Below are 19,975 nucleotides of genomic sequence, written 5' to 3'. Positions count from 1 at the left end.
ACAAATTGCCCACTTTCTATTATTAAATGACAGAGAACAAAATAAATTATTATCTACAATGAGAAAGCATGACATATTTTCCATACTATTGAGCATTAATTTTAAATTTTATTGTATTCATAATTACACATTATTAAAATGACCAATCATCAAATAATACTTATCGGGCGTAACGGAATCAATTCGACAACACTCCACACTCAACAACAACACGCAAACAAATCCTATTGTAATTCACTTGTTTCGACCACCAGTAAATACAACAATCGGGTGTAATGAATAGGCCATTAAATAATTACACGTTTCCTTCATTTGTGATGCGAGCACAAGTCAAGCAACAATTTGTAACAATCGTCATTGTTCCCCAACACAAGTTAATAAATAAATTTTATTTCTGTGACCTTTGTAGGTAGATTGAATTTTGATTTTTATTTTTCGAGTTCTTTTTGGTTGTGCAGCAGGAAATTAACTTGAAAGTTTCAACTGTAACCAGCAGTGTTTTTTTAAGCATAACTGGTCGCAGTTTTCTGTTTGCTTAACATTTAGCGATGTTTGCCCGGCTCCATGTTTGCCAGATAGTCGCTTGTTATTATTAATTAGCGTGCACGACTCGCGAGCGTGTTGCGCAATATTTTATGCGGCCAAATAAGCGCGATTGCTGTGGGTGGCTTGGAAATGAAGTGAATTACGAGGAATTGGAAATGATTAATCAATTTTGATGAAATTGAAGAAATAAGGAAGTTGTAAAAGTTAAAAATCAACGATTTGCTCCGCCCACGTTTATACCACGCATGCGCAAAAATTTATGCGCATGCGCAGTAGATTAATTGAAATAAACCCCCAAAAAGTAAATTTTATGCATAAATAATTAGAAATAATGATAAAATTTTAATAAAATCAAAGAAATAAAAATGAAATAACTAAAAATAAAATATTTGCTCCGCCCACATTGGAACTATGCATGCGCAACAGATTAAAATAAATAAACTCTTAAAGAATAACTATTATTCATAAATAATTAGAAATATTTAATAAATTTTGTTGAAATCAAAGAAATAAAGATGTAAAAATTAAATATTTGCTCCGCCCACATTTAAACTACGCATGCGCAAAAAATCATATGCATGCGTTGTATATTAAATTAAATAAACTCTCAAAGATTAAATATTTGCTTTGCAGCAACGACGTCATAAATATAAACCACATTAATTATGCATAAAGCCTAGAAGAGTGGTCGAGATTAATGAATTAATTATCAACGCTCACGAGGATTATTCGGTTATTCTTATTTGGAAGGAAAAGCGGTAATTGCGTCGTTCCGGCATTCGATTGTTGGAAAATGCAAAACGCATCCGCTATGTACACACACACATACACACATATACTATACAAACTGTTTATCGAGCATTACGACGGCACTTGATTATTACACGTTATTAAATCCAAGATTGATCGGAAGACGCGCTGGTAATCAGTGCATTAATTCAAGGTTTACTAAGTCAACAAGCGCACAACTTACTTACCTACTCAATAAAAACCAAAACGAGCGATATTTAAGTCAATTTCCTCCACCCACACGGAAAAATTTCACGCATACGCAGTTTCATCATGGGCGGAGCATAATTCAACAATTTTCCTTATAAAACGTAAAATTATCATTTTTTTTTTACATAACTACTTATTACACACCAAACGGATGTTCATATACAACCCATAAAAACGTTAATCACACCTGAGTAAGGTTAGTTCCCATTTCCACTCAAGTGAGAAATGTATGACACAATTTTTTCAACTTCCTACACTCGCTGGAAAATGATTAAATAATTTGTCGCGCTGGCGATCGCTTCAACGTCAAGTAAATTTCACATTTGTTTTTCATTGGACTTACAACATACCACGTAGGTAATGTAATGTTAACCATTTTAGTTTATTTTCTTCTCGCGTGCGTCGCGCTCAAGCGTAATTTTTCACGTGGGTCGTAAAAGTGTGGGAATCGTAATAATACGGCGCGCTAATCATACGCATACGTCATAATAGCTGTATTACAACATGGCCGCGTGCCAGAATTGAGAATAATCATCAATAGTGGAAGGTTAATGCTAAGCCACATGCATAAAAAAATGCAACATTTTACGTGCATATGTAGCAGTATTGCGCAGTAAAACGAGTGTATAAAGTCATTTTGAGGAATCGAATCGAATTGTAACTTAACGGTGCGCCGTGCAATTTGCAACTTGTGCATAACACAACGGGACATCGCGGCACGTCGACCACCGTTGTCTCTATGCGCATCCACAATGAAATAAATTATTTCCTATATTTTGTATTACGTAAGCGCACAAACCGAAACTGTACCATCTGGCGGTTAAGTAATGGAAATAAGAGTGTTGCGCATGCGCAGTACACAAGTAGGCGGAGCAAAAATACCTATAAATGTGATTTAACCTAAAATTTCACATCGCGCAACTATGGAAATAAACACAAAGTGTTTTTAAGTCGTTGCGCATGCGCAGTAAAAATAGTAGGCGGAGCAAAAACAACTAAAAATACATTATAACCTAAAATTTCATATCGCAAATTTTTAAAATATACACAAAATATTTTTCAAACGTTGCGCATGCGCAATAAAAATATCTACAAAACTAAAAACAATTATTAAAAACCAATTATCATATTTTACATAATCTACACTTTAAACACAGAAATAACCATGTTACAAGTTGCGCATGCGCAGTAAAAATGTAGGCGGAGCAAAAATAACTAAAAATACATTATAACCTAAAATTTCATATCGCAAATTATAAAATTATAAAAATATACACAATATATTTCTAAATCGCTGCGCATGCGCAATAAGAATATCTACAAAACTAAAAACTCAATAAAAACAATTATTAATAAACAATTATCATATTTTACATAATCTACACTTTAAACATTGAAATATCCATGTTAAAAGTTGCGCATGCGTAGTAAAAACAATAGGCGGAGCATATATCCATTACTAAATGATTTATTAATGCATTATGATCTAATTTTTAATAAAATCACACTTGATGAGTTATTACGCGATGATTCAACCGGTCATAATGCTTGCCTGATTATTAAATAATTTATTTCATTCGCCGCTGGCCTAATTTCCGATCCGCTTGCCATCAGGGGCGCGACTTATTTACGAGTATCTGTTTCAGACGCGCGCTGCGCATCGCACAGACAATAAGCATAAATATTTATCGCGGCGTTTTTGCTTCTGGATAAATAAGTTTTATTGTTGCTGCGTTGCTGGGTTTAAAAACGAACGCCTATTGTATTGATTTTCACACGCTGTTACTTTGTGAGCAGTTATGCTGATTGCGAATTTAATTGGATAGCGACCATGGAGGAGGAATCATGCATGCATGATTAATTGAAGGTCAATTTTATTAATTTTAAATTAATTACATATAAATGACTAAAAAAACATTTTTTCTTAATTTTTATAAAAAAATATAAAATTTTTGATCCGCCTACTTATAAACTGCGCATGCGCGTCGTATGTACAATTTTACAGTTGCCAAAAATAAGTTTTTTCTTAATTATTATCAAAAAAATTAAATTTTTGCTCCGCCCACTTATAAACTGCGCATGCGCGTCGTATATACAGTTGCCTATATTGTATATTGTCATAAAAACACGGTGATAACTTTTTACATTTTCATTTTATTACGTGTGTCGCGTTTGTTTAACGTTTCCACTGTGTAACATGAAAGCAAAATGTTGTAAAGCGCAACGCTGAATGTTTTTGACATTTTGTACAATATATTCTGTTTGCGCTCGCTTCTGGCCGCGACTTTTGTGTCGTCGCATCCGCACACAACTCCACAATAACAACGTACGCTGTCAAAAGTTACAACTTTCATCGTTTATAGTGTATTTCCGACCTAAAACTACTTTATTTAAATTTACAATTAAATTTTATGATAGAAATACGCAATAATTGTAAATTTATTGAGGTTAAAACGGGTGATATTTAAATGTGAGGTGTTTTCTCATGTGATTACCTGAGAAAATTTCTTTTATGAGCGCATTACCGGTGTTTGGCAATAATAGCAATAAATTCAACGATAAAACAATGGAGATTATTGCTATACAATGGCGGATCAACAGATTAACACAGATTAACACATAAAAGTCACTGTAATTAAGTGATTATGTTATTGTAGTTCAATTAATCTACAAAACAATAAAAATTATGTTACTTATAAACTTTTACAGGAGTCTATGCATCATTTTGCTGCGCCCATTTGGTACTTTATCATTGGTTGCTTTAATTTTAAACTGGGCGGAGCAAATTTCATATTTTTTTGAAATTTTTAAGCTTTTTAGGCGTTTTTTCTAATTTTTTAAACTCATAAGTTTATTTATGGTGTCGTAATTGTTTGGTCGCATCACGTCACCGCCAAGCGCGTAGTTCCTGCCTGCCGCGATGCGCGTACCTGCGCCTGCCTACCTGTATGGTCTGAAACTTCGACTAGTCTGTCCTAGTATCGCCTTTTATGCGTTAGTTCGTTTGACATGTACGGCACGAATTCTCGTCGATTGTGACACGGCGAATTGGAAAGTTTATTCAAAGTGTGTCATTTACATTTCCGACTTTTTTCAATTCAAATATGTACAACTCAATTTTAACTCAAATGTACACATCAATATTACCTGGGCGTTATAAATAAATATTGAAAATCAGAGCAAAAATAAAAAATCAATTTTTTCCCAAAAAATTTCTTTGTTAAAAAGTTTAATTTAGACTTAAGTTAAGTATAACCAGACATAATAAAAAATAAATGTATTTTGTCTGAGGATGTGGCAAATTTTCCAAAGCAAAACTCATTAAAATCTTTGCTAAGTAAAGTAAAAGTAAAGCAAAGTAAGTAAACTTTGGTTGGGTTGTTGAATGTGGATGAGTGTGTGTTCAAAAATAAATCCATAACATTTCGATAGGTTCACTGACACTTGCCTGCCGACCACATCAAGCACATCCGAAAGTGAACGCGCATGGTCTACTTTCCGCGTTCGGGAAGCCCCGAGGCAGACAGACATCTTCTCCAAAGATGCAAAAAATATAAATAAAATTTTCAACCAAAAAAAACTTTAAAAAACTAATAAACACCCTGTATATTTTGTTAATTGCAAATATTTAATACTTATTTGATGAGAATTACATTACGCACCTGCGAGCGTAATTATATCCACCATGTGAATGTGGGAGTAATTTATTACGATTACGAGTAAGCGAAATTAAAACTGGCGAAAAAAAAATTGTACATAGTCCGCCTTCCATCAGGTCGAATTACGCCATTACGCAATGTGCGGAGTACGAGTAAGTACAATGTTTAAACAAAAAAATGTGTAATGTAAATGTAATGTAACGTAGATTTATATGAATTTCTCTCTTTCAGAGAGGAGGTTACATCTACTGATTAAAACATATGTATTATGTTGGTGGCTTAATGGAAGTGTTACGTGTATTTCCTGATATTTTCATAAAGTTGTGATTTTTATCGAAGTTTTAAGTAATTTAAAATTTTTAAATGAGTTTTTACATTACTGTGGACTTATTTGTTTTATTTTCTACGAAAATTAAGATAAAACTTTAAAAAATAGGTTTTTAAGTAGAAAAACAAAAAAACTGCTAATTGAATTCATAAAAATTACTTAAGATATTGTTTATAATCTTATAGTGTTTCTTTAGTATAACAATATTTAATTTTATTAGAAAATGTCCATATTTATGGATAAAATTGTTTTTTCGGTCTAAAATTTAGCAAATCTTGAAATTTTAAGCATAAATCAATTTAATTTCAATTTTACGCAATTTTTTATGCATTTTTGGTGCAAAAATCATTGTCTTCTTACCAATTGTAAAAGAAAACATAATTTTTCTGTTAAAATTTTACAAATTTCAATATTTACACCAAAAAACAATTATTTATATCCAAATTTACCAATTTTTCACTTTTTAAAATAGAAACTCACAAAAACTGCTGATTAAATTATTTTTTTTGCTTAAAAAAAGTGAAAATTCTTTAAAAATCCTATTTCCTACCATTACCTCCATAATTTTCCATCAAAATTCAAGTGAATGTACCACAATAAAATAAAACACTCATAACTTAAAAGCGCAAACAAAATGTAATAATAACAGCACTCGTAAAGAAAAGAACTTTCTAGCAGTAACACCTGCGTGTAGATTATCTTACCGCCTAGAACGAATATTTGAGCACACAAAAGCAAATAAATATAATTGTGATATTTAACAGTATACGAGACAATCAAAAGTGAGCGTAAGTAAACAAGAAGAAGTACGCTTACTTACTCAAACTTAAAAAGTCAGCTGGCAATTATTATGTTCAAAAGTGCTGCCTTGAGATGATGTTTTGTGATGAACTTTGGATTATTTAAGTAACATAATTCAAGTATAAGTAATCTAAGCTCATTTGCAAATAAATGGCGTAATTAAAAACCCGCCAAATAGACAAAGGTTAATTGTAAAGTAAAATAAAGTAAAGTGTAATTAATTGTGCACTTAAAAAACTTCTTATCAGAATAAGCAAAAACAAAATAAAAAACAAAAAGCGAAAGTTGAATACAAATTTTATTTAAATTTTTCTTCTATTGATTTCGTGATGTCAATAATGTCAAAAATAATGACCCAGGAACTTCTCAAGTTGCATAACTTAATAGAATATGAAGATGTTGTGTTAATTTCCACATTTACCATTTGCACTTCACGCGTATGTGCCAACACAAGAAAGTTCATATTTACACACATCTGCATGTAAAGTGTTTATGTAAAATGTTTATATTTGCAATAAAAAGACATCTATAGGTCACGTCGTTAGTATTACATGATACAAGTTTGATTTCTCCGCGCTCTCATCTTCTTTCTGCGTCGAAAGGATCAAAGAAAAGTAAAGCGTGACTCGCGCTAGTAAGACAGAACGCAAATAGACCAGAACTAAATGTTTGCAGCGTCGCTGAAGTAAGTAAATGCAGTTTTAATGGAAAACGTCGCGGATGTACGGACGGACATTACGGTAGAAATACTAATGCAAAGGTGCGTAAATGTAACGACGGTCTAGTTTCAGTGATAAATCGATGGGGAAATAAGTAGAAAATGTATAATCACGATTTTTAAGTTTTAAAAATTATTAAAAAATATTTTTTGTACTTCCACCTTTAAAGCGCCAGATTTTCCACGGTTTTAAAACACAAAAAGTGGTACTTTAAACACGGACGGCCATAGCCGTGACTAAAGTACTTTTATCAAGCAATGCAAAGCGTGAAAAGTAAATTTTAATTATTTTTAAGAATTTTTACTCATAAAATCAACAATTTCAACAAAAAAAACTTAATTTCTTCTCAATAAAAAATTATTATGTTCATTACTACAACAAAGTCAACATTTTTTTAAATTTAACAAATAATTTCTTAATTCTTTGTGACTTGCTTGCACTTGTGTAATAATCATTCGTTTTGCATAGTTAAATGTGAAATGAAGTATGAAGGTGTTCATACTCAATGAAGCATAATGCTCTTATTCATTCACACAAAAGTAATGAAAAATAAAAAGTAAAATCTACTATACTCCTGATGCGTAGATATAAATTAAACCATTTCTCTGCGCAAAATTTATCGCCGACTTTGATTAATATAATTCCTTTCAGTGCGCGATAGCGATTGAAAGTGGTGCGGGACAGATTCATTGCGGGGCGTCCGCCATAAATTCGTCCGCAATGAATGGTGCTACTGTCGGCGGGTCAAATGCACATTGCGTGCCTCTATAGTTTCGAGCCTAATGTTGCTGATGGCGATTGATTCGACATAAATAGGCGGCGAGTGACGAGGCGGCGTTAATGTGTCAAGGGCAATGTAATCGCAATTTGAAGAGACAAAACCATCGGAGGGGAAAGGAAGGAAATTAATGCGTTGTGGTAGATCAAGTGGAAACGCAAATTGTAAAATTTTTAAAAACAAAAAATGAAGAAAAAAATAATATTTTGTCAGGAAATGGTATAAATGAAAGATAAAATCTTGGTTTTAAGAAAATTTGTGTCGATAATAATTTTTTCTTCAAAATATTACAAAAATTATGCTCAAAAACACTTTTTTCTCTAAAAATGTTAAAAATATAATTCAACCTATAAATTTGGTGGCCACTATTACGTTTTATCTTTAAAACTGTCTTATTTTTAAAAATGGAACCAAAAATAACAAAAAACCACTTTTTCCACGGGTTCGAGACACGAAAATTGCACTTTTGTCACGGGCGGCCATAGCCGTGACTAAAGTACATTATTTAATATTTTTCTCCAAAATTTAAATTTCTTCTAAAAAAAAAAAAAGAATTCTAAATTCCTCTCCATAGAAATTTTTATCCTGCTAAATTTTTATTCTTCCCTGTTTCGCTATAAATCGCTTTCTCATTATACAAACAAGAGTCACTGATATTTATATCTGTGTCAATACATATTGCAATCCACCTTAACTTAACTTAAGTAAATCTTAAAATCCCATTGAAATTTACGTCGTTGAGAGCCGCACGTCGTGTTGGTATTTGTATAATAAGTACCTTTACTCATGAAAGTAAATGCCACGACTGCAGACTACCATACAAATCCGCCTCGAGAATAGCAACACCACCCATTCGCGCACAATTACCGTGATTAAGGAATTTGTGGAAGTAGAAGTGCACCTACTAACAGTACAAACTAGTGTCTGATACAGTTCTTAGCCAGGAATTAGTCTAGCGACTTTAGCAATTACCAACACCGGACTGCATCAATTCCCCGACTTAAGTCATTATACTTAAGTTAAGTCAAGACTTAAGATTCACGTCTAAATCCCCAAAGGGCTTAAAGTGTAAAACCCTACTGTATGCAATGCGGTAGGTAAAATTGTATTGACTTAAGTTTTTACTTAACTTAAGTCTATTACGTTTTTGATCCGTTCTCTCATTAGCAACACCTTTATTTGTATTTTGTATTTATCTACTGAAGTAGCAGCCAATTAAAGGAGATATCACCTTGATTGATTGATTGACATTTCGATTCCATACTCTAATACTAGTGGAAGATGTGAAAGTATCAATTTACATTAATCTGCGATTTTTACACCATTTGAGGATATAAAATTGATGTGGGTCATTTCCGATCCGTAGCAAAACTAAATTATTATTGACAATTAACAACACATCAGAGTGTCGTCGCGGACGGTTAATTAACAGCCGTGAATATACGATAAATGGGCAAAAATATCATGGTGAAATGAGAAATTTCTATTTTATTAGTTGTCGTTGTTAAATTGAATGTTTTTTGCGATTTATTTAAATTAGCGGCTATTAACTGCTTGCAGAAATTATACGGTATATAAATAATTTTTGACAGGATAGTTAGCAACGGCAAAAAGCGTCAAAGTTGATGAAAGTTGCAAAAATATGAAATGTAGTAACTGTAAAACTTGTCTTGTCACTAAATTAACTGCAGGTTTCATGAGATACGCGAATGTTGGGGAACCGTATGAATTTGCAAAATTAAAAAAAATTAAACAAACGTGTTTGAGGTGACAATTGGGTCGGTTAATAAGAAAAGTAGATGTTGGGCAAACAAGAAAATATGTTGTGAAGAAAAACATGTAAAAACTGGACAAAGAAAATTGAAAATTTGCAAAAAACGTTTAAAATTGCAAAAAAATGTAAAAAATGCAAAAAATTTAAGAAATTTACTATATGAATAGTATTTTTGGATAAACAAATACTTTTGTCATAAAATAACATAAATCTAAGACAAAAATTCTTTTTTTAGCCAAATTTCTACCGAAAAAACTTTGTTTTCTCAAAAATTTACCAAAAATTATTCCCAAAAACATTAAAAATACTAAAACCTAAACAATTACCTATATTTGGCGCTCGAGACGCAACAGCAACATAATAAATTCTTCATATTCCTTCTTATCTCTTATCACCCACAGTAATCTAACAATATCACTTCATTGCACGCCCGCACAATGCACAATTTTTAAAAACAGTTATTTCCTATATCTTATATCTGCTTATGACTTGAAATAATCAGATTAAAATACGGTTATGTCTATTTTCGGCCAGCTCGAGCACTCTACGCTCCGCCCACAAGCGCCATTAGCTTCTGCTTTTGACAGTTGACATCAACTGACCATAATGCACACTCGCGCACATAACCACACACACAGTGCACACAATTTATTTACTGGGTCATTGCACGATTTCACATCGAGGCAGGTAATAAAATACACATTAAGTACAAGTCAGCAAAACACAACACACAAAAGTTAACAAAAGTGAACACAAAAGTTTCCACAAAAGAAACTAAATAAATAGTTTAATGCTTGACCAGATGTGTCACATCACATGATTTTATTTTATATATTAACTCAAATATAAACTAAACTATATCCATTTTTGTAAGTTTCCACTTTTGGTAGAAAGAATAACCAAGTTCTGATAAAAGTATTTTTGATGAGTCGCGAGTTGACCGCCACCGAGGCGCGTGATACACTAAAAATACAAAATCAAAGCGCAAAGCACAATAAATTGAACATGTCGCATTAGTTCTTCCATTGTATATATATGTGTGTGTGTATGTGTGTATTCAACAATCCAATTATTAGTGTTACGACACGAGTGTAACAATCACAATCACTTTACGATGCGTGCCTGTGTCGGTGTCTAGCCGGACGAGTTTTTATCATCGCGGGCAGTATCTATCTATGTTTCAATGTTTCGACGATCGCACAATAGCGATAGCGCTTTTATTGTCGCTGTAACTAACGACCAGGAATAGATTGACCATAATATAGTCAATATGGCGGCCGGCAGTGGTGGTAGTATGAGTGTAATTAGTAAATATAACACAAACAAACATCGTGTAATAACATGTGTTTGTTGTAATAAGCGCTTAATTTGTGTGTGGGTGACCTTTGGACATATGGATGTAGTGTATTGTTAGAGATTTTAAGAATTGATAATTAAAATCTAAAATTTGGGGATAATTTTACTCCAATGTCAAAAAAATTATAAATTTTAGTTTATTATACATTGAAGTGGAAAGAAAATAGCTGATGTGGTCTCAGAATCAGCAGAATATTACTACTTTTACTAAATTTTTAAATTTTACGAATTAACTTATGAATTATGGAAGAAAAATGGAGAAAAATATAGAGAAATACAACTTCCAAGAATTTTGTCTCAAAAAATGAGAAAAAAAGCTGAAATTACCATTAAAAAGTACCAAATTTATGACTGTGCAAGGAAATATTTATTTCTGGGCATTATAGGATACTTTTTCAAAAATTATTGCCACACCTAATGCTGCTGTTGTCTCAGAATCACCAAAAAATCACTATTTTTCCGAAATTTCACTTTTTTGTGCTTTATTTTTTAAAATAAAGCAGAAAAATGATAAAAGCCTATTTATGTTTAAAAACACATTAAAATTTCATAGAAAAACAATAAAAACTATCTTTTTCCACCATAATTTAGCCGAAAACTTAAAAATCAACAAATTTTCTTCCAAAAACATTGAAAAAACTCTCAAAAAACAAGTTTTAAGCAAAACTATAAAATTTTCACTCTGATTTTTTAATACCTTTTACAAGTAGAAGAAGAAGAAGAAAAAAACAGTCTCAAAAACAATAACAATAACGGTAGTTGATGGTGCGCACACGGCGTGGCGCGTTGAGTCGAGCGCAATCAAGTATGCGCATTTGCGCGCACCGCATTATTAATCCAATCCGCGATCCACGAACCGAGATCCGCGAACGCACCACAATGCACTCGAGCAGCGCGCAATGCGATGCAAAATTCATTGCACATTGCAATACACAATACAATCTCGCGAGCGGCGAAAAGCCAGCGCCGAGGCTTGATGAAGCAAACGTCTAATGGTGTTTGAATACCGTACCGTAGGAAACATCTACGAGTACAGGAGTGCTTCCGGTTAGGTTTACTCGTCAATTCTACAAGTGTACATTTTTACTTAGCAAATTTTACTTTAATTATTATATTACACTAAATGTAATGTAAGTTTAAATTTAAAGTGTCTAATATTTTTATTTTTGGTTATTTAGAGTAATGATGCTTTAATCTGGCACAAATCTAGTGCGTAGTTTGTGTGCGTGGAAATGGTATAAATATTAATATCGATAAGTCTGCAATTAAAGTTATTAGCGAGCTGCGCCGGCGGTTATTAGCACCGCTGGTGCTGACACTAATGGATCAGAGTGCAAAACTGAGAAGAGTGTCGGAATAAATTTACCACTAGTAACTTTTGAGCGGTGTGCAGTTAGAAAGGAATAATTAGCTGGATATTTACAAAAATTTACTTCCTATAAAGCAGAAATATTTCCGAGTTGCTATTTGTTAGCAAAAAGAATAGAAAAGATTAGTTTTAACTCTAGTATCTCAAATTTACGATTTTATTTTTTGTTTAAATGTGAGAAAAATGTTTTGTCGGGGATAAAAAATCCAGAGAATAACAAATCTCAACAAAAACTGAGATTTTGCCGTTGGAAATACAAAATAATTATTTATTCTTAGCAGAAACACAGAAAAATAAGTTTTTTTTTTTTCAAATTTACGTCGATAAAATACAGAAAACATCATTAAAACATGTTCTTTTATAAATTTATCAAAAAACATAACAATAAACTTTCCAATTAAAAGAAACAGACATAATTTATGTCAAAAACAAGTCCAGGAATTTTTTTCTGTTGAAAAAATCATGAAATTGCAAAAATCTTTTGCTTAATTTGTTCCATGTTAACTATTTTATATTCCAACAAAAGTACAAGTGTTTTACTAACGCAACAACAATAAAAAACGACATTGAACGTTTAAAAAACCTAGAAACGAATTCAAGTCAAGTGATTTTGCGAAAGAAACTCATAAATAAATACCACCTCAACTCAACTCAACTCAACAACACAATGTTACTTATACTCTTACATCAATTTAAACATTTAGCAAGATTACGAGTGCAAACCGCCAAACATACAAAAAAAAAAACATCGAAAACAAGTTTCAAGCACGTCACCAAACCAAACCACAAACGTATAATTGTATCTATCTACAATGTATTTACCTATTTTATACAGGATGTATAAAAAAATTAAACTTTAAATAAGTATCTAAAATTTATATCACAATTACCTCGATTACAATCACACGCCGCATTTGCATTGAGCGTGTTTTTTATGTCCACGCGCCAAGGATAACGCAAATAACGCAATCAAATTGAAATTGATTATAGTATATGCTCAAAGAGATAAAAGCACGCGGCGTGAATAAATATTGAAACTAGACGACAGTTAACGTTGACAACCGTTGAGATAAGAACATAAATATGATATTAACATGTATGTAATATATTAAAATATGTTATTACGTATTTAATCTTTTAAATTGTAAGCATTTAGCCTATTTTGATAAACATTAAACTTTAAAATCGTCATTTGAGTGTTTTTATAGTTTAAATGCTTAAAACTTAGTGAAAAATTGACAAATCTGGCCTTTTTTCTTCTGTTTTGAGTATAATCTTTAATAAAACATAATATTTCCATCAAAATTTTAAATTTTTAGTACATAAATATCAATAAACCTCAATTTTTTTTCGAAAAAGTAACATTTTATATTAAAAACATGAAAATTTCGTAGAAATTCGATGAAAATTCTTCAAATTACGTTTTATAAAACCAAATGTAAATATTTACAGAAAATAATTACTTAATCGACGCATTTTTCGCCAAATTATAAGCATTAAAACATAAAAACACCGAAAAAGCGTTGATATTTGAATTTTTTCCTATTTCACGAAATAACTGTCCCAAACAAGTTTTTAATAAACACAAATTCCTCTCTAAATATCCTAAAATGCAAAAATCCAATATTTTCCGATTTTTACATAAATGACCACAATAACACTCTAGTTTTATGAATTTCACCGTACCTGACAGTAGTGACATGTTTCCGAAAAGGCGGCAGCCGTGTGCACGCCTCCGAGACGGTAACAAACCGACTGGTGTGTTGGTGGCGCGTGGTGCACACCACCCGCACGCGCTCCTGGAGGCGCGAGTGGTGCACGCGCACCACCGTCCGGTCGCTCACGTTGATTGCATGCTGGGCACTGGGCACGTCGCGCACCACCAAATGACCTCGCATTATATTATCCCAAAAAATCAAACAATATTCCACACAAAATATATATAATTCCACTAGAAGAGGTTAGTTATTATTCAAATAACTAATCAAATTGCACACATTAATTTCCAGCAGTAGCACTCTCACATTTTGTGTTTTAAACTCAACACGCGCGCGACTTCCACGCCGAGCGCGAACCAACTGACGGAGAGCAGTCAGTAAAAGCGAGTTGTGGGCACGGCGCACCGTACAAAACCCAGGCGGTATGGTATATCGTGTACAGAGAGACGGAATGGAATAAATCGAATAACAACAAACGCAAAACTCAAACAAAACACACATCACACCCATCTACCTGTATAAGTATATATTATTCAAGTGTAGACTTTCTACAAGTACAAACAACACTAAAATGTTTTTTTTTTAAATTTTTAAGCACAACACAACAAATCGATTATTTTTGCATTAAATTACTCTCTTTTTTTATATTCGGTGTTGTTATTATGGTCAGCATTAATGACGTCATATACCACCAACTCCTTGACCCTCATACGTTAATTCTCTGGTTAATCATCGATTGTTGTTTACGTTTGCGATGCGTCATGCGACACTGTGCAAAGGATATTAATATTCGGTGTGGGTGCAGCGCGAAACGGTATTAATGTGAGTCAAAGAAGTCTTGAAAACGTCGCGTCGAGTTGAATGCAAAGCGAAAAATTAAAAAAAAAATCGGAAGTGTGTTAAATCATATATATACACATGCAGTATAACTAAATATGTTTGTGGAATATAAGGAATATAACCTCAAAATTGTTCTAGTTTAATGTTTGGGCAGTGATAATACTGAAACTTGTTTATTTTTTGAGAAATTTGGCAAAAATGTTTTTTTTCGACAGAAAAATTCCGAAAAAATCAAATTTCAACCAAAAATAGCATTTTTTTGGTGGTAAAATAAAATAAGTTGTTTATTCTTAGAAGAAATACCGAAAAATAAGTTTTTTCCATTTTTTTCCAAAAGAAAAAACAAAAATACCGAAAAAATGTTTTGTTCGGCTTAAAAATTACGCAAAAAAGCAAAATTCAATGAAAAAACGAGCATTTTTCTAGTTGTAAAACAAAATATTTTGTTTATCCTTAAAATAAACACCAAAAAATACAATTTTTCCCAATTTTCCTGAGAGAAAAACCGAAAAATACAAAACTGAAAATTTTAGTTTGATTTCCCCCACTGCCACTGCAACCTGGAAGTTCCTATAATTAGAAATTCCCCGAAAAAAATCATTTCATAACATTTCCAGCATGAACATCTGTTTGTTTCGTTTTTGCTTTCTTCTGCGTAGTGCTAAGCCGGAGACGCGTGCTCTTTTCGAAAATATCTAATAATAATAGCGAAAAAACGCCGTGGGGAAGCGCCGAGGACGCCGAAGGCGGGCGCAGTAATTTTATTACGCGGATTACGAGCGCGCCGCCAGCGTAACGTGCATTAAAAAACTTTTTTTGTTGCTTTTGCCCAACTTGCCCAAGCCTTTGGATCTTGTAGTACCCTTGCGCAAAACTTAAATTAAACGCTTGTTACTAGCGCGGCGCACAACTCTCAAATTTCTGAAGAGGGAATAATTTGCGAATTTGGCGCGTTACGAAAACGGACACGTAACGCAACGAGACGAAATTCAATTTTGACACATTATAAGCTAAATTAAACCAAAAAGTTAATTTTTTTTAGCAAATTTATAATGATTTCATGTCTAGTTGTAATTTAATATGAGTACGAATATTTTCTGAAGTTTTTATTGAAATCAATTTAGAGATTCATAAACTGTTGACGATGACAATTTAAGGTAAAGTGAAGTAAGTCAACAAATTGACATCTGGATATGATAACACCAAATTGAACTATAAATGCAAATATCTTGAGAACTACTGAAGCAACAGAAATACACACATTACTAAAATTATGTATTTATTCCATGAAACTTTGATCATAATAGACAGAAAATGCATGTATTTTTGATAAACTTCAAAAATTCCCTAAAAATATTAGGGGGAAGTCCCGTAACGCCGGACGGCACCTAGCACCGGACACTCGTACTATTCAATGCATACATTTAGTAAATGTATACATTTACTAGTCAATGCATACATTCGCTAAAATTCGTAGTTAAAGTATATTTGTAACTGAAATGAACACATTAGCTAGTGGATGTATGCATTCACGGGCTGCTTCTAGTCAGTGTGTTAAATCCGTTGATTAAATCGTTAAATTCTATCACCCCACCCCCCACCGCCCCATAAATAATACCAAACAAGGTAGCCTACCTAACCATATGACATATTTGAAATGTCCGGTGAGAGGGGTATGGCACAAATATGTGTCCGGTACTAGGTGCCACTTTTTAAAACTATACTTTTTATTACCAAAGTTTGATTGATAGTATTAATTATTTTTTAACAGAGGTTGCATTTTTGTTATTTTAATTGGATTTCTAACTTTGTTATCTACTATATGTCATAATTTAATTAACATTTCTTCAAATATTTTTTGATTTATTTATAAATAACCTTAGGTGTCCGCCACTAGGGGACTTCCCCCTATAGATTTTTCCAAAAAAGTTCAAAAAAGGGAATTTATCAGGCTAATTTATTACTTGAACAAGCTAACAATTGAAAACTTCTGAAAACTATTTTCATTGTTCAATATTCCAAAGTTCAACAGACATCAAAAGTTCAACTATCATCTCATATCACTTAGCAACCACCGGAAAATATAATGATGATGATAGAGGTTGAAAAAGATGAAAGATGACTGAAGTTTTTCGAAGCATGAGAAATACTTACATCTAACACCTTATATCTTGCATCTTACATCATTACATCATTATATGACAATGTGACACCTCGTAATTTGCACAATTCACAATTCACATAGTAATACTAATCAAATTAACTATTTTCGTTGCTATTTCTTAATTTACACTAAAATAAATCGTAATTTTTTGTTGTAAAATAAAATAATTAAATTTCATGATTTTTTTTTTCTTAAAATATTCTTAAAAGTAATAAATTTAATATTTTTCTCTAAAAATGCTTAAATTTTTGGCTATAAATCCACCTAAACTCCTCTTCAGCGTTAGTTACACACCTCTCTAAGTATTTAATATTCCGGTCGCGCCCAATTCCGCCCGCTCGTGCTCGTGCGCTAAACTAATAAGGAAGAACCAACAAACACAAACAAAGGAAAAATTTCTTCCGAGACTCGTTGCTAAACGCGTTTCAAACATCCAAAAAACAAACATTTAGAAATAAATAGTATTAATACAGGAATAATTAACCAAACATCAAATATACGAGTGAGTACACCAAAAATCATTTCCGATGAATATTAATTAAAATTATTACCGATATCGACAGATGCATGCAGATGCAGCCGGGCCGCCGCTGTTGCCCGCATCGAAAATTACGAAACGCGACTAATGAAAATTCATAACAAACGCAGCCGCCAACAGCGATCGATATTTATGCGGCAGAACTAAATATACATGCAAGTACTGTGTATTTTGCACAATGTAGTGTATGTTGTAGTTGCAGCAGCAGCGGCTACTGGTAGGTATAAATTAGTGGATAAATTGTGTACGTGTCAGCTGATACGTTTACGTCTGGCGGAAAAGCAGCAAAACACACGGAGGGCTTAAAAATAGTCTGCGTGGATGCACGTGGTGTGCTACGTGCGGTGTGCATGTTCACAAGTGCTTTGTTTCAACCACAAACTTCAAAAAATTAAAAAAAAATTAAAAACAATGTTTTAATGTGACACTCTGTATAACGGCGAAATGTTTACAACTCAGTTGTTTATATTATTTCCTTGTTATAGTTTTACAGTTCCCCTGTGCAACTTTGAAAAATATTTTCATTTCAAGCAATTATGAGCTTGGATATTTTTTCAAAAACATGACATCGATGGTAAAATTTGAAATATTGTTGGAATTATGATCCCAACATCCCTACAATTTGCAAGGCAAAATATTCGGTGATTTAAATATCTTTAAATTGAATGTTTTTTACTTCTTTTCAAAGAAAATAAAGAAAAAAAACGATAATAAGCATTAAAAAAATTGTCTGGTGTCTACTAATTAGTACCACATACCACCATTATGAAGATAGCTAAGAGTAAGAGTATGCAACCCTTTATACACACCCTAAGAGGGTGAAATGTAAATGTAAATACTACATACCTAACTTTCATTCTAAGAGTAAATGTCTACGTGCAGAGGTGGAGACATGGCGAGAAAATAATTTCAAAGCCATTGCACGCAATGTAAAATATACAGAGTGTTAAAAAACACACAAATATCAAAAAGAAAGAAAAAAATTTGACTTTCCTCAAACTCTCAATCTCAAGTCTATGAAATACATAACCTTACATAATATACAAAGTGTTTATAAACACCCAAATAAAAAGAAGAAGGAAAAACGTGATTTTCGCAATCTCAACCCTTTTTTAATACACGTACCTACATGTGAAACCATTCAAGTACAGTCAAGCATAGTATCACTACACTGCGCAACCCCGCACCGGATAAGTACAAGTGCAGAACTAAAAAGGATGTGTATAAGGGCGTATTGTCCTCCTGTACTCCTGTACTTGCACTGGCGATGCTGGTTTATCAAGTGTACAACTTCAAACTTTACACTTTTCTCTCACCCACTCGTAAACGCAAGCCTAAGAAGCATCTCATAGGGGATGATGAACAAAAATGACACCAAAAAAAAAAAAAATCAAGAAAAGAACGCAAAAAAAGAAGACGTAAAATCATGAATCACGAGTACCTGGTCGAAATATTCCTACAATATACAAGGTATCTCGAAATCAAAAGAAAGAAGACTTATGCGGTGGCTGTGGCTGTAGAATGCTCTTTGATAGCTTCAGGAGGGAAGAGGGTAGGAGGATGGGAGTGGTGATTCACTCCCGCGCAATCAATACGTGCTGATACCGGCTGCATCGCACGCCCCCAACGTGCGATGCACTAACTTGACTCTAACTGCATCAGATCAACCCACACACACGCTTTTCCTCGGGTTCCAATCCATTAAATTACTGTAATCTAATAGTTTCTTTAACGAAAGTTTATATACCAATAGAGGTAAAATAAAAAAAATTATTTCCGCCTTTAAAACGTCACTTTTTCGACTGTTTTAGATACAAAAAGTGGTATTTTAAATACGAACAGCCAAAGCGGTGATTTAAGTACTTTAGCCACGTGCTTTAGTCACGGGGTGGAACTTGGAGTAGTGTGCGAACGAATTTCGAAGATTTATAATAAAAAGTTCAAATACGAAAACATAAACGTGGAAATAAAATGGAAGTAGAAGAAATAAGGTAAGCATCACGTGGCTAAACGTTGTTAAACACTCGATTGATTAAACGCTCGCTACGCCCGTGACTAAAACTCCCATTCAACCACTTGATACTTAACATACTTATTATTTTATACACCAATCAAAGTAAAATAAAATATTATTTTATTTTATTTACTTTAAAACTAAAACCACATCCAGTTGCGTTTCGTGTTTACCCCTTTTCGTCACGCCACTTTCTATTTCGTTTTTACATTGGCGTGTCTGTCGCGATAGCGTTAAAATCGCATGCGCAGCGCGCTCGGACGAAAGAAAGTCGTTAAATTTTGCGTCGTTAACGCGCACAAACAAATTTTTCCTTTGTGTGATTGTATATTACTCCGCAGAAAAAAAAACAGAATCTATTCTTGTTTTTGC

The 19,975-nt window shown here is 32.9% G+C and overlaps 1 protein-coding gene across 6 annotated transcripts in view; it reads right to left on the bottom strand.

The window, feature by feature from the left end:
* siz (Brefeldin-resistant Arf-GEF family protein schizo) overlaps nucleotides 1-19,975 on the bottom strand; it is a 41,706-nt gene that overhangs the window by 8,722 nt on the left and 13,009 nt on the right. For 3 of the 6 annotated variants that reach the window (XM_065309404.1, XM_065309405.1, XM_065309407.1), the window contains exon 1: nucleotides 14,016-14,418. The exons of 2 other annotated variants lie outside the window; for them this stretch is intronic. In XM_065309404.1, the coding sequence (XP_065165476.1) occupies nucleotides 14,016-14,227 (212 nt within the window). In that variant the 5' untranslated portion in view covers nucleotides 14,228-14,418. Of the gene's footprint in view, nucleotides 1-9,930; nucleotides 9,993-14,015; nucleotides 14,419-19,975 lie in introns of those variants that run through there. One more of the 6 variants, XM_065309406.1, reaches the window with a different exon arrangement.

Source organism: Atheta coriaria, unplaced genomic scaffold, assembly GCF_025399875.1.
Source record: "Atheta coriaria isolate IRGN ID8LTWV9N9 unplaced genomic scaffold, Caltech_Dcor_3.1 hic_scaffold_8_pilon, whole genome shotgun sequence".
Taxonomy (NCBI): domain Eukaryota; kingdom Metazoa; phylum Arthropoda; class Insecta; order Coleoptera; family Staphylinidae; genus Dalotia; species Dalotia coriaria.
Note: the sequence above shows the minus strand (reverse complement) of the source record. Positions and strands in the feature narration are given on the sequence as shown.